The sequence below is a fragment of the Panonychus citri genome, unplaced genomic scaffold, assembly GCF_014898815.1.
Source record: "Panonychus citri isolate SS breed McGregor unplaced genomic scaffold, ASM1489881v1 Contig00008, whole genome shotgun sequence".
NCBI classification, from domain to species: domain Eukaryota; kingdom Metazoa; phylum Arthropoda; class Arachnida; order Trombidiformes; family Tetranychidae; genus Panonychus; species Panonychus citri.
This window is the reverse complement of record NW_026515413.1, coordinates 13,446-29,459: the sequence shown is the minus strand read 5'-3', so window position 1 is coordinate 29,459 and position 16,014 is coordinate 13,446. Positions and strand designations below refer to the sequence as shown.

Sequence of the window (16,014 nt, the reverse complement as noted above, 5' to 3'; positions counted from 1 at the left end):
TTTGGACTTTTACATTGTTTAATTAATTGTTTCTCTCTCTCTCTTTTCTATTTCTCTTAAGGTGACCTTCCACAATTAAAAATAATTCCTGATGCCTGTTTGTATATTGTTATTGATCGAAACATTTATCAGCCTATCAATTCAATCATCTAACTGGTTACATCAATCAGATGAGATCATCATTAATGAAGAGAGAGAGAGAAAAAAGTGAAATTAAATATCAACAATCAACATCTATTCATGTAATGATGAAAAAATGATTGATATTTTTTAATTTACTTAAACCTAAACAATCAACATGAAGACAAAGTTGATTGATTGACTTGAACTCAAAAGGTGAATCAAATTTTCTGGCCAATATCAATTAATAACCATTAATTAACCATCTCTTGGATCTTAATTGGATAACCTTTTGTTTTAATGGATTATTTTTATTATCTTCATTGTTAATCGATAATTATCACTATCACATTGATCAAGGAAGTGCTATCAATTGATTTCTGTTTATTATTATCATTCATTGAACCAGAAATTAACAATTTAAACCTAAAAAAATACCAGACTAATGGTTTACTATCTTGTTAATTGGTGATTGATTGATTTAATTAGAAACAAGGTGATGAATTAGTACGAAAAAAAAAGTGTAACAATTAACTCAAATCGGATGGAAGTGTTTACAATTTGATTGATTTCTTCAAATGATTACAATCGTAATCATAATGATGAAGAATATGATTATTGTTATACAACAATCATATTTAATTATAATCCTTGAATAATTGGGTTAAATTAGTTTATCTTTTTCTAACAGTTAGACTATAATTCATAACTAGTAATGAATTAACTAATAACAACAATCAAACATCACTGATTGTAACAATTTTGTAAACAGCGAGAAACAAATTTAATCATTGATCAACTAAATTGTCATATTACTGTTTATTACTATTCAATTCAATTCAGGCTCACAATTTAAAAGTGTTACTCTAATTGTGCTATTGATTTCAATTCTCAAGGCTTAACCAGGAATCAACAATCAACCCTATTTAATTTGAATTAACAACTACAATTAACAAACCATTTGTCCTCCAACTTTATCACATCATCATCATCATTAATTATCACGAACATACAATTTAAATTAACAATAATAATGACCCATTCAAATGATAATAATTTTAATAATCAATCTCTTTGTATGTTAATTTAATTATCTGTCAATCCAACTAATCATCTAAGTCCATCAGATTAACGTGACAATTTATTTCCGTTTTCATTTAATCACGATGACAATTAATTGTTATCTAGTGATCATCTTAAAACTAATTGTTAACAATTATCTCAATACAAGAGCCTTTTCTTGATTATGATAATCAATTGAGACCCAAGCAATTAGACTAATTAATCTAATTCATTTTATATTAACTCCTTTTCTCATTTGATTAATCATTTCTCTTGTTAATTGTTAACCTTCATTTAATTATTACATTTAAATTGAGATTAACAAAATGAAAACTACTCGATGATTATTGTTGATTGTTTGACTTTTTCATATTTACTCTCAATGGTTAATCTGTGTTGATTGTTACTTGATTAATTGATGATGATTATGATAAATTGTTGATTCATTTTTCCATATGGTTTCAATTCAGTTGATTGTAATGATGACGATGAAAGATTATCAATGAATTAGTTGATTTATAATTAACTTTACATTTAAATAAGATGATGAATTTGTCCTCTTTTTTCATCTTAATTTATCTTAATTGTGACAATCAACAGTCATCTTTGTGTATCAATACATCATTTTGATTAAATTGTTACTATGAACAGTGGTTAATATTGTCTTTAATTGTGTAACAATTTAAAATTTATAAACATGATTATTAAGCCAGATGAATAATTAGCAAATTTCTTGATTCATATTAATACAACATTTGATTGTTTGTCTAATATTTGTAAATTGTTAACAATTTCATTTCAGTTTACTCAATTATTAGTTGAGTGAAACAATTAAAATCATTATTATTATTACAGAGTTGATTCAATTTCTGTTAACAGTAATTAAGCATTCATTTGAAAAGCCTTGCTAATTACGAATCAAATCAAATTGTGATTAAAAACCAATTACAATCACTTTCAATATCAAAAAAAATCTTAATTGTTTCACTTTTCCAATCAACTATATAGCCAGTTAAATACCAATTGAGTGATTAAATTTATTCAGCTTTATTAGTAATTACAATCCAATGATAAATTTACAACAATCAAATAGTCTGATCACAATTAAGCGTGAAAGAAAAACTTCAATTTGATTAGATTATAAATAGAAATTCAAATTCAAATCCTGTTCAAGGTTTTCCATACTCTTTGATCCTTTATCTTCATCAATTAATCAACAATCAATCAATTTATTTTCAACCATTAAGCAAACAATTAATTAAATCATTTAGCTTTAGATGTTAAATTAAAAGTTGAAAAGTTTTTTGTTCTTTAGTGGCTCCATCTATTGTCGAGTTTTCAACTCTTTTAACGGCACTTTTTTTGTGTTTAATTAAACGAAAAATTAAAAATTAAGTTAATCTGCTTAGTCACAGTGATTAAGGAGCTTCAAAATTAATTAACTACGAGAGCATATTAATGATAATCACCTTAATTTATGATCAATTTCAATAAACAATATTAGTTGAATGGAAAACTTTTAACAACAACTTTCAAAAATCAATCATTAGTTAAATCTAATGATTAGTTGATTAATAGCTTTTTACCATTAATTAATTATCACCAAGAGTCGTTAGGTTGTTTGATTGTTAATAAAGAAATTAATTATTCCTTCATATCTCTTCTCGTTGAATACATTTCTATCTGTACTCGAGCATATGATTATAATAGTTTGAACGATTCGATTTCAAAACTTGGAGTTCGCTTAAATGTTTGATTTGTTACTTTGATTGCTAACAATTAGTAAATTGTAACTTTCTCACCTTCCAATGTGAGAATAAGGAAGAACACTACTATCTATCATTGTTAGATAAATCAATTCGACAGTGGAAATTGAGAGAGAGAGAGAAAGAGAGATGAAAATTGCGAAACAGATTAACAAAGAGAGATTATCTTTTAATACATTATGAGAGGTGATTAGTTACCTCTCAAGGGTAATAGCCTTTAATCAAATGTTTCATGATTGATTTCCTCTTTTCTTAACTATTACACTGATTGGTTTTAATTGTATTCAATCACAAAAGAACAAACCAATTAGGTTTAAAAGTGAATTTTAATTGTTTTAATCTGACGAGGAAACATAAATAAAGAGATTAAGTGAAACGACTTCAAAGTGTTGATGAGATTTTCAGAAAAACTCAGAGAAAAGTTTATTTTTTATTTGTATCTCTTGAAGATCAACAGAGTAATTAAATCAACATCAATCAATATTTTAACAAAAATCTTTTATGTTTAATTGTTATTTAATTGTCGTCAAGTGATTAAGGAAAACAATGGAACCCATTCCATCTACAAGTAAATCTACAGGTCCATTTACAGGTCCATCTACAAGTCGATCTACAAGTCAATCTAAAAGTCAATCAACAAGTCAATCAACAAGTCAATCAACAAGTGAGCCCAGGAAACGGTACAAAATGATGTTCATGCCAATGGAAGGGTAATCGACTTTTTTTTTACTTTACACCTTGACCTTTTTCACCTTCAATAACTTTTTGTCTCTCTTTCCCTCTCTTACAGTACTGGTCATGTACTGACCATGATTGGTTTGGCCTATCGGTTTCTCAAGCGACATCATGATATTACCTTTGTGGTCTCAAAATCTTTTGCCAAATACGTTGCCGCGAGTCCATTTAAGATACATTATATTATAAATCCCGCTTTTGATGAATATGAAGATCCACAGGAACGATGGAGTAAAACAATGGCCAGAAATGCTGTTCATTTCCATAAGACTCCAATTGAACAGGCTTGGCTTCAGGGTGTATTTCATGATGACTTTGTGAACACAGTGATTGATGTTAATGATCAATTGGAGAAGATAATTAGAGAGGTGAAACCTGATTTAATGTTTGCCGATTATTATGTGGCAGTTCCAGCGATCGTTTTAGCAAACATCCCATGGATTTGTGTTGTCTCTGCTAATCCATTGAGTATCTATCAACTGATTGATGGTCCACCCTTTTACTCAGGCTATTCAATAACTGATAGTAATTGTAATTGGAATGATTTCAAGAGGAGATTTAGAGTAGCCCTTTCTGGACCTTGTCACAAGTTACACACATATGCAGCTGAGAGAGGATTAAAGTTACCCCCCAATAGATTATGGGTTGCATCACCTTATCATAATATCTACATTTATCCATTGGCTTTAGATTATTGTGAAATACCGGGTTTCCCGTTGAGAAGATGGTCTCGAATTGACCATTGTATCCGACCATTTTCAGCTGATCCTGATCCACTTGGCTTAGATTTAACAGCCTTAAAACCACAATCGCCCAAAATTTACTTTACTCTTGGTACCATGGGATCAGCTGATATCGTTCTAATGGACATAATACTCAAAATCCTCAAGGACACACCCTATCAATATATCGTCTCGAAAGGTCCAAATGGTGATAAGATTAATTTACCTCCCAATGCAATTGGATCTGGATATGTGAATCAATTGAAAATTCTTCCTCTGGTTGATTTAGTCATATTCCATGGTGGTAACAATACACTAATTGAATGTCTTTATTTTGGTAAGAAAATGTTACTTTTACCGTTATTTGGAGATCAGTTTGATAATGCAGCTCGAATTGTAGACAGGCGACTTGGTTTAGCGCTTCGTCCCTATCAAGTTAAACCAGATGATCTTCGAAGAGCAATTGTAACACTTTTGGATGATGATGCTTTACATAATCAATTAACAACCATTTCAAATAATCTGAAAAAATCTAATTCATTTGAAAAAGCAATTGAAGAAATAGAATCAAATATGCACATTTTCAAGAATCAAAGTGAAATTCTCGCATTGACTACGCATTAACCCAGTTGTATTTGTTTCCTCGCACTATTTTATACAAACATTAAATGACCGATATTTTTAATTTAATTTTTAAATTTTCATTTCTATCAACTAAAACTATTGATTCAGTCAAGAAATTATCTTAATCACCTAGAAACCCAAATGATTGTTAACAAACTTTACTCTTTAGTGGCTCCATCTTTTGTCGTTTTTATTCAACTCACGAATTTTAATCAATTCGTAATCGAGAAATAACTTTTTGCTTTTCTTTGCATTGAGATCGAGTTAATTAATCAGGTTAATCCTTTCTTATTATTGCTCACAACGATTAATGATATCAACAACATTTCCTGTGAATTATGATAATTAGAAAAGTTTTTGCTAGCTTTTTAAAGGTTATAATAATTGGATCAACGATAATTAATTGATAATTTTGTATTTATAATATTGTATTTGATAACTTGCTAATTAATACAATTGAACTTGTAAATCTTTTCTACGAAAAATTTTTAGCAACACATAATCACAATGCAACTTAGTTATTCCCAAGATTTGATTATCAACAATCAATCTAACCTTTTATTATTATTATTGTTAGCTAATTGCTATGTCGCAAAGTTACAATTGTTGATGACGTTAAGTATTAGCTGTTACAAAAAGTTTTCAAAACATTATCAACAGAAATTGATTCATGATTAGTAAACCTTTCTTACAATAACAACAATTAATTGTTTTACCTGACATTCAAATCCAAATCCAAATCCAAATGATCATAAATTACCAAGAATCTGATCAATTGATTACGATCACATTTAATCCCAAAATACTAATCAAAGTGACTAAAATTAATCCTAAATTACATTGGAAATTACAAGTAAAAGTCGAAATTATTATAAAAGTAACAATTTGATTCCGTTTGATTTCAGTCTAATCGATTGATGAAAGAAGACCAGATAATTGTAAATTGTTAACAATTAACTTAAAATGGATCTCAAATTATTAATAATCACTGATTTCCTTAAACTCATGAAAGTTGATTTATTTTTATTGTTTTTCTTTTTCGGTTTCATCATGCAAAATGTAACGGTACTTCAACTGATGGAGGATAAAATGTGTCGAAATCAGCTTGGTCTAGATGAAGATTTCTGTCTAAAACTGACCAGTGTCCATTATAACGAAAGTGCTACCAAGTTGATTTTGCGAAAGGCAAATATGTTCAAAAATTATCAATTCGCTATACTCAATGGTCCAGCTTTGGTTGTGTCCATTTTTCTTGGGTACTGGTTAGGTAATTATCCAAAATACATGAAGGCGATGGTCATTTTGCCATTGATTTCAGCCGTTTGTATGAATGCACTTCTGTTAATCAACTCGTTGGCCTTTTCCGCACGTAAGTAAAATCCTCAACCAAGGAATCTCACTCATTAGTTAATCGTTCGTTTGGATTTGTACTAATTAGATTGGTGGTTGATCTCTTATCTTATATTCCCTTGTCAATTTCCGGAGGTTTGAGTTTAATTTTTACTTCTGCTTACACATATATTTCATGGTCAACACCAAGAAATTTAGTGATTGTCCGGTTCGCAATAGTTGAGTTTGTTGTACAAATGTGTAAGTATCTAATCTCGAACCATTTGTACACAACAATATAACAATTGTCGATGCAATTTATTAATATGATTCTAATTACTTGATAGCAATTTTAATGGCTACGTTTGTAGGAGGGAAAGTATTAGCAATGGATCCTTGGATAAAGGGGCAGCCTAAAAATTATATTGGTGTTTTCCTTTTGGGTTTAACGGTTCAGCTGATTGGTACTATTACTGCTTTTCGCATGGACTTTGAGTTTACACCCAAGACTGACCCGGATAAGGATAAGCTATCTTTCCGTGGTGTATTCAAGGATGTTTTCAAAGTTTCCAGATTGAAACAACCGGCGACCATTTTTCTTGCTAAACGTCCTAACAATGGGAGATTACGATTAGCGCTGTTGGCCACTTCAGGAGCAATCAGTTCAGCGGCATCTCTCGGTGAAGATGGTATCGCTTACCAATTTGCTCAGCGTGTTTATGGATTATCAGCAGATCAATATGCTTCAATGTTTTCTCTAGCCAGCATAGTACCTTCAATATCAACTTCTGTTAGTCCAACTTTGTTCAGAACTTTTCTTGGTCTCTCTGATTCAACCATGGCGATTATCGGTTCATTGTCACTTTTGTCATTCTTCCTGGTTAGAGGTGTTTTCTTGACCGTTCCTGGTTACATCGCTGGCTATTTACTTGGTTCTTTTAGTCGTCTTGCGACTGCTTCTGTTAGAACATTGATCACTTCGGTTGTCGAACCAGCAGAAACGGCCCAAGTTTTTGCTTTATCATCTGCACTGGAAAACTACATCTCACTAGGATCGACATTCTTTACACTTCCGTTTTCAGTATTACAATTGATCGAGCCCCTGGAACTATATTAATTCTTATGGCCTGTTTCCAATTATATCCACTTAGCGTTTTCTGTTGGACATTTTTCACTCGATCTCAATGGCAAAAGAAAACGACTGACTCTGATTACGAAAATGGCTCAACTGGACCAGCCATCATTGAAACTGCCATGACTCAAGTAACCGATCCTTAGACTGTTCAAGCTGTTTTCAAACAATCGCTGATAATTAATTGCTCAAATCAAATTCATCACACATTGATTAAGTCAAGACAAGAATCAATTTACCGTAAATACATTTAATTTAAAACAAGTACCTTTAATATCATCAATTGTGTCTGAATATTTGAATCAATTGAAAATTCTTCATCTGGTTGATTTAGTCATATTCCATGGTGGTAACAATACACTAATTGAATGTCTTTATTTCGGTAAGAAAATGTTACTTTTACCGTTATTTGGAGATCAGTTTGATAATACAGCTCGAATTGTAGACAGGCGACTTGGTTTAGCGCTTCGTCCCTATCAAGTTAAACCAGATGATCTTCGAAGAGCAATTGTAACGCTTTTGGATCCTCTCGATGTATTAACTCGGTTTTAGTTTTTTTCTCATGTTATTTTAAACAAACATTAAATGACCGATATTTTTAATTTAACTTTTTAAATTTTCATTTCTATCAACTAAAACTATTGATTCAGTCAAGAAATTATCTTAATCACCTAGAAACCCAAATGATTGTTAACAAACTTTACTCTTTAGTGGCTCCATCTTTTGTCGTTTTTATTCAACTCACGAATTTTAATCAATTCGTAATCGAGAAATAACTTTTTGCTTTTCTTTGCATTGAGATCGAGTTAATTAATCAGGTTAATCCTTTCTTATTATTGCTCATAACGATTAGTATGTTAAACTTTTAATTCTTATTAAGCAGTTAGATAAATTGATCTTAATTATTTACCGTTTACGATAATAGTTGGGAAAGTTTTTTTATAACTTTTTAAGATTATAATTGGATCAAGAATAATTGATTGATAACTTTCTAATTAATACAATTGAACTTGTAAATCGTTTACACCGAAATCATCAAATAATCACAATTAGACTTGTAATTTACAAGGTTTAATGATTAACAATCATGAAACGAATAATCAATCTAACCTTTTATTATTATTGATTAATTGTTATGACGCAAGTGACAATTATAAACAAAGTTAAATATTAATTGTAACGAAAAATTGTCAAAAAACATAACCAACGGGAAACTGATTCATGATTAGTAAACTTTACAATCTCAATAACAATTTATACTAACTAATAATATTTGTTTAATGATTAAAGTTTATTAAACAATATAATGACTAACAATTGGTAATCAAATTACTCGTTTACAATTTAAAAAACAACCAAGAAATTAAATGTGCCTTGAAAATTAGTCGACTACTAATTCACTTAATTGTTTCAACTAACAATCAGATACAATTCCTTGATCATTAGTTACCAATCCATGAATTCATCTGATCAATTGATTAGTTATCATTACATTTAATCCCGAAATCTTAATCAAGTGACTTAAATTAATCCTAAATTACATTGAAAGGAAAAAGTCATCTTGTTATAAAAGTAACAATTTGATTCTATTCATTCAGACTAATCGATCGGTGAAAGAAAACCAGCTAATTGTTAACAATTAACTTAAAAATGGATCTCAAAGTAATCACTGATTTCCTTAAACTCATGAAAGTTGATTTATGTTTAATGTTTTTCGTCTTCGGTTTTATGATGCAAAATGTAACGGTACTTCAACTGATGGAGGATAAGATGTGTCGAAATCAGCTTGGTCTAGATGAAGATTTCTGTCTAAAACTGACCAGTGTCCATTATAACGAAAGTGCTACCAAGTTGATTTTGCGAAAGGCAAATATGTTCAAAAATTATCAATTCGCTATACTCAATGGTCCAGCTTTGGTTGTGTCCATTTTTCTTGGGTACTGGTTAGGTAATTATCCAAAATACATGAAGGCGATGGTCATTTTGCCATTGATTTCAGCCGTTTGTATGAATGCACTTCTGTTAATCAACTCGTTGGCCTTTTCAGCACGTAAGTAAAATCCTCAACTAAGGAAAATCACTCATTAGTTAATCGTTCGTTTGGATAAATTGTTTTATTTAGATTGGTGGTTGATCTCTTGTCTTATATTCCCTTGTCAATTGCTGGCGGTTTGAGTTTAATTTTTACTTCTGCTTACACATATATTTCATGGTCAACACCAAGCAATTTAGTGATTGTCCGGTTCGCAGTAATCGAGTTTGTTGTCCAAATGGGTAAGTCTCACAATGATCAACAATTATCGAATCGATTTCTAATCTAATTTTCTTGATTTCTCAAGCAATTTTAATGGCTACGTTTGTTGGAGGGAAAGTATTAGCAATGGATCCTTGGATAAAGGGGCAGCCTAAAAATTATATTGGTGTTTTCCTTTTGGGTTTAACGGTTCAGCTGATTGGTACTATTGCCGCTTTTCGCATGGACTTTGAGTTTACACCCAAAACTGACCCGGATAAGGATAAGCTATCTTTCCGTGGTGTATTCAAGGATGTTTTCAAAGTTTCCAGATTGAAACAACCAGCGACCATTTTTCTTGCTAAACGTCCTAACAATGGGCGATTACGATTAGCGCTTTGGCCACTTCAGGAGCAATTAGTTTAGCGGCAATTCTTGGTGAAGATGGTATCGCTTATCAATTTGCTCAGCGTGTTTATGGATTATCAGAAAGTCAATATACTTCAATGTTTTCTCTAGCCAGCATAATACCTTCAATATTAACTTCTGTTGGTCCAACTTTGTTCAGAACTTTTCTTGGTCTCTCTGATCCCACTATGGCGATTATCGGTTCATTGTCAGTTTTGTCATTCTTCTTAGTTAGAGGTGTTTTCTTGACCGTTCCTGGTTACATCGCTGGCTATTTACTTGGTTCTTTTAGTCGTCTTGCGAATGCTTCTGTTAGAACATTGATCACTTCGGTTGTCGAACCAGCGGAAACGGCCCAAGTTTTTGCTTTATCAACGGCATTGGAAAACTACATCTCACTTGGATCGACATTTCTTTACACTTCCGTCTTCAGTATTACAATTGATCGAGCCCCTGGAACTATATTAATTCTTATGGCCTGTTTCCAATTATATCCACTTAGCGTTTTCTGTTGGACATTTTTCACTCGATCTCAATGGCAAAAGAAAACGACTGACTCTGATTACGAAAATGGCTCAACTGGACCAGCCATCATTGAAACTGCCATGACTCAAGTAACCGATCCTTAGACTGTTCAAACGGTTTCTTAATTCAACCACAGATAATTAATTGATCAGAACAAATTATCTCACCTTGATTAAGTTTCAACAAAAATCAATTTACTGTAAATATATTGATTGAAAACAAGTGCATTTAATATCATCAAACGAAACAATTTATTTATTACTTACATTAATACCATATTGATATCATGGAAAACAAAGGATACAATTAAAAGATTAATCTTGTTTCCATTACAATTTATGTTTAATAAACAATCATGGACTTTGACTGTGTTCAATTAATAATCTGATTTCCTTAATCTCAATTAATCTGGTTCACGAGTTTCTGTCGTTTCAAAAGAGATGGCACCACGATGAAAATCCAACTGTTGATAATTTAGTTCGAGGAGTTTAAAAAGTAAATCAAAAAGTTTTGGACGAAAAAGTGAAAAATTTTTCGCCCTATTGAGCCTGTGGAAATTTTTTGAAAAAGACTGAATATAAATTGAAAATTTTCTGTAAACATGATTAGCTGATTATTGAATTTGCTGCAGAACAAAGAGAAAATATCAACTTTTTATCAATATTCTAAAATCTACCAAAAAAATGATGAAAAGAACATTTTTGATACAAGTCTAAAATACTTCGAATTTAGGTCATGTCAGGTTGCGTTTTCTGTCCTGGTTCGGTTATGATTTTCGACTTATTTTGGCGCAGAAAACTGTGAATTTAATATTCTTAGAAAGTATTATCCAATACGAATGATGATCTTGACTTTATCGCATTTTTATTGGTTCGGTCAGTTTTTCGTGCAAAACTTTCTGACCATCGTAATGTTATGAGATAATTAAAAAGGTTCATGAAAACGAAAGTTTTAAACGTTTTATTTTTAGGATTTACGAATGAAGATTTATCACTTTTTCATTAACTTGTAATAAATGATGTGAAGATTAACTAATCCGCTTATCGAATGAGGATTAACATGCTAGTAAATGCCAAGGTAAAAGGAAGATTCGATCAAAGGCTGTTGGTACCAAAAGGTGAAATTTAAGGTGACCAAATATTTTGACTTTTTCTATTTCTTTCTCCTAGAACTTATTTACTTTACTCACCATTGGTCATCGATCGGTGGATTTTGCTTTTTCCTTCATGGGCAATAAATACAATCCCGTTTTCTTTTCTAATACCAGTTAAACCTTTGGAATGCTGTTTGTCGAGTCAATTGAACATCAACATTATAGTCTGGACGGTGAAGAAGAAGAAGAAGAAGAAGAAAATGATGATGATGATGATGAGTTTTAAAGATGAGAAGAAGAGCCTGAAGATGAAGATAGAGATAGAGAAAGAAAACAGGGAGTGAGTAATTTAGAAAAAAACATCTCTCTCTCTCTCTCTCTCTCTCTCTCTCTCTCTGGTTATAAAGCCTTGTCTCATTTTCTGTGAATAACTTTTCTTCTTCTGTCTCTCCTTTTTCTCTTAAATCTCTTTATAATAAAACGATTCGCTAAACAAGATATAATCAAGGCCATGGAACGGAAAACATAAACTCAATCCAAAGGAGAAAAAGAAACAACCAGTAGTAATGATAGTTAAATGATAGACAGAGAGAGAGAGAGAGAGTGAGAGAGTGAGAGAGTGAGAGATAAGTAACTCAGTAACATTGAAAGAGACATTATTTCATCGTTATAATCAAAAAAAGTGATATTACCTGAGTAAGTTACTGATGAAATAACAAGGATAAGAGATAAAGATGATCAACAGTAATCACTTTAAGCGTTTATCTCTCTCCCTTCATCCTTATTATTGACATGATGAAATGCATGATGCGTAACCATGGAAACTCACCTCACATCGAGATTAGACCAACAAGTTATCAACCACTAACGAGGAGAGAGAATAGCAACTTTTAGTTGACCCCAATAATTGACCTCATATAAATTATCATTAATTGTATCTCTCTTAAGGCTAATGGTCAATCCTAGAGAGCAAAGAAAAGGATCAACCTTAAACTTGACCAATAATTAAATGATTCTAATGATAAGTTACCCTGTATGAGGTAAAATGTTTTTCAATTTATATTCATAAGAAATCACTGGATTAACTTAATTATATTAATAATATTGATAAAAAAAAGAAAAAGTTAAACCGAATCAACAAATTAACAAACTTTAATTGGATTATTTCACTTTCTCATTATGATTAGTGTTTCTTTCTGTCATAATCAATACAACAATTTAATCATTGAAATAATAATAATAATCATGATAATTTAAATTCTCGTTACAAAAATAATAATAATAAAATTTTCTATTCCAAGGGCAATAGTTAAGTCAGAAAAATGATTAACAATTAACCATCACAATTGAACATTTAATTGCTATAAGTTGATTCAACTTCCGTTACAAAGTGTCAAAGTTAATCGGATTAAATTGTAACAATTTATTGATTACTTTTTCTTCATTTACTTTCCCTTAAAGTAATCATTTGATTGAGAAAAAAACAAAAAGGATTAACAATTAAATATTAGTATTTGGATAAACCCAACATTGAGATTTAATAACTAACCACAATCAATTTTAATTGTCTAGTTTTTTTTTTGATTGTTAACAAATTGTTATTTAATCAACTAAGAATCTTATTTATGATTAATACTACATCATAATTATCAATGAAATTGCTATATAATCAATTGAATACTTGGTAGTATTAATTTTACTCAAAATTGTTTCTAGATAATTAAACTAATCAATCCAAATCAAATTTATCCTTGGTGTTGAATAAGAAACACCAGAGATTAACAATTTACCATTGAAATTTAATTGAATGATCAAAATTAATTTTCAATTGGCTTCGTAATCATTATCATGATGATTATGATGATCATCAGTTACAATGAAGGACAATTTACTGATCATTTGATAGTAATAACCAGTATTAAACTCTAATTGTTTAGGGAAATTTAACCCAGACAGCAATTGAATTACTATTATATGAAATCTAAGAATTAGCTAATCTCAATTATGACCTTGATTAATTTTAATTGTCGCAATTTGGTAAAAAAAAACTGTCAAGATTTTAATCAAATGAATGATTAAATGATTCAATCCAATGATGTGCCAACAATTTAGATCATAGTTAAATGTTAATTGATACACAACGTGAATTTTTCATTGGTAATTAAATTACTTTTAGCGCTAAAAATTAATAAATTGTCATTAAAATCAAATCTTAATATTGATTTTTATTGTTGATTTCAAAATTTTCTTGCTCTTTGGTTTGTAATTGAATCATCACAATTTAAAAATGATGATTGTAATTAAACCTCTAAATATTTAAATGATTATAATACATTATTGAAAATTGTTAATCATAATCAAAATGGTTAATTGTCACTTTAATTACAACCCATTTATAACTTAATTAATGCAATGGAAGGTTAAAAAAAGTAAAAAAAAAATCGTAAAATTTTTTTTTCGTTGATTAACTAACCAATTAACCAACATTAATTTGATTAATTTATTGGCTTCAGGTTATTATTGACACATGATTTAAGATTATTGTTAATCAAGAGCCATACTTAACAAGTCAGCTAATTAGTTTCAATCTTAACTATCGTCACAATGGTTAATATAATAATCAAGTATCAATCAATGGATTAATTTATTGGAATAAAAAAAAGCGAAGTTAATTAATCATTAAACAATCAACAGGAGAAGGTAAAAAAACAATTAACTAAACAAACTATTACTATCATCATTAAGAAAACCATTGGTATAGTTAAAGTTATAACAATTAACACAATTATAGTTAATAAGTAACAAGGAACCTTAACAATTAAGTAAAGGAAAAAAGTTTTATGATTAACGAGAAAATTATTTAGTCTTTTTTATCATTTCCAAGGGAAAAATAATAGACTAGTGTCCAGTCCTTTTAAAGGGTTGGTCATCTTATGAAGTTGAGTAGATCATCTTCCAAGGATGAAGATGACAAGAAGGGATGATGATGATGATGATGATGATGATGATTCACTATGAATTGGGTCAGTTGTAAGCGTAAATAATTGAGACACTTTTAAAGGGCGTAAGTCTATGTTATGGTTACCTGTTGATGTTAAATTTTCTTGTTGTGTTTTTGTTTCCTTTTGTTCAATGAATTTGTTAACTGTTAATGATAATGATGATCAACTTTATCGGCGACAATTTTAAACGCTCACAGGTAAGTTACAGGTAAGAATTAATCTTCTTTTTTTTTCTAAAAAAAAAAGGTAAGTATAACATTAGGAGTAAACTTGACAGATACAAGTTTCTGTTTGTTGTTTGTATCTTTCCGACAAGGAAAACAGGATTTACTGGGATAAAGATGATGAGAGAGGATGAGGATAATCACTAGGAAAAGATCAATGTCCAAGTTAAAAGTAAAACTGACCATTACATTTGAATATTCATCTTCTAAATATCATGTCAATCAACTTGGTAAATATTGTTAACATGTTTATTAATATTAGTATACTTTTATATACTCATCAATCTAAATTAAAATGGTTCACCAATCAACCTTGATCATCAAATTTAATTTGATGATTTGAAGTTAAATTGATCAATTGTGAAGTGAATTTGTTAACTTTTTTACTTACAAATGGTTATAATTGTTGGTTGTCCAACAATTAGATATGATTATCAACAATTTATATTACTATTTGTATTTTGATATGTGATGATTAGTAGTAATTAGATAGTGTGATTAACAATGAGTATGATCAATTATCAATGGTCAATTTGATTGCTACATGAATAGAATTGATTAATCAAAATTGTTTAAACACTGATTTTCAATTTCTATGTAATAATAACATGTATCAGTTACAATTGTTGATTGTTACCTATCAACATGAGACTATTTTAATTTGGTTACTGAGGTTAAAGGTTAATATTACCAATAGATTTTATTACAAATGTTAAACCTTGTTATTAACTTAATTGTTGGGCAGTGATTTGTTCAAAAAATAATTGATCAACTTTGATTGATATTTAATTTTTTAATTCACTTTGTCTGTAATTATTATAATAATTTCAGGTTTAGGTTTCCAATGATATTAACTGATTGGCACTTTTAGGTTGGGAGTTTATATTATCATTTTTGTAACAATTACCACTAATTGTTATAATAATCAATAACTAGACGATTACATGTTTAGGTTAAATTATGATAATTAACAGATTTGTTTACTTTTCATGTTTAATTGTGATTGGAAATTACAATAAACTCATAACAATTAACTGGC

General features: G+C 29.8%; 2 protein-coding genes, 1 long non-coding RNA gene and 1 pseudogene across 3 annotated transcripts; 3 read left to right on the top strand and 1 right to left on the bottom strand.

Annotated features, from left to right (window-relative positions):
* Positions 1–3,277: 3,277 nt before the first annotated feature.
* LOC128389275 (UDP-glucuronosyltransferase 1A8-like) lies at positions 3,278–5,095 on the top strand. Its single transcript, XM_053348833.1, has 2 exons — positions 3,278–3,658; positions 3,739–5,095. The coding sequence occupies exons 1-2, from the start codon at positions 3,495–3,497 to the stop codon at positions 5,027–5,029; spliced, it is 1,455 nt and encodes a 484-aa protein (XP_053204808.1). The 5' UTR covers positions 3,278–3,494; the 3' UTR covers positions 5,030–5,095.
* A 487-nt stretch (positions 5,096–5,582) lies between these two features.
* On the top strand, positions 5,583–8,097 carry LOC128389307 (uncharacterized). The gene is given in 4 exon segments (XM_053348868.1): positions 5,583–6,402; positions 6,468–6,619; positions 6,706–7,416; positions 7,419–8,097. Coding segments are annotated over 4 exon segments (1,491 nt in total). The 5' UTR covers positions 5,583–5,992; the 3' UTR covers positions 7,637–8,097.
* An 801-nt stretch (positions 8,098–8,898) lies between these two features.
* Positions 8,899–11,325, top strand: LOC128389274 (uncharacterized; annotated as a pseudogene).
* A 275-nt stretch (positions 11,326–11,600) lies between these two features.
* On the bottom strand, positions 11,601–12,603 carry LOC128389337 (uncharacterized). The gene is made up of 2 exons (XR_008325448.1): positions 12,442–12,603; positions 11,601–12,051 (listed from the first exon to the last, which is right to left on the bottom strand). It is a non-coding gene; the product is annotated as an uncharacterized LOC128389337 (long non-coding RNA).
* Between the last annotated feature and the right edge of the window lie 3,411 nt (positions 12,604–16,014).

What these genes read in the sequence shown, in the direction of transcription:
- LOC128389275 (XM_053348833.1), top strand. Translation starts at nt 3,495, where the DNA reads ATGGAACCCATTCCATCTACAAGTAAATCTACAGGTCCATTTACAGGT. An exon ending in ATGTTCATGCCAATGGAAGG is followed by an intron (nt 3,659 to 3,738) that starts GTAATCGACTTT and finishes CCTCTCTTACAG; the next exon opens with TACTGGTCATGTACTGACCA.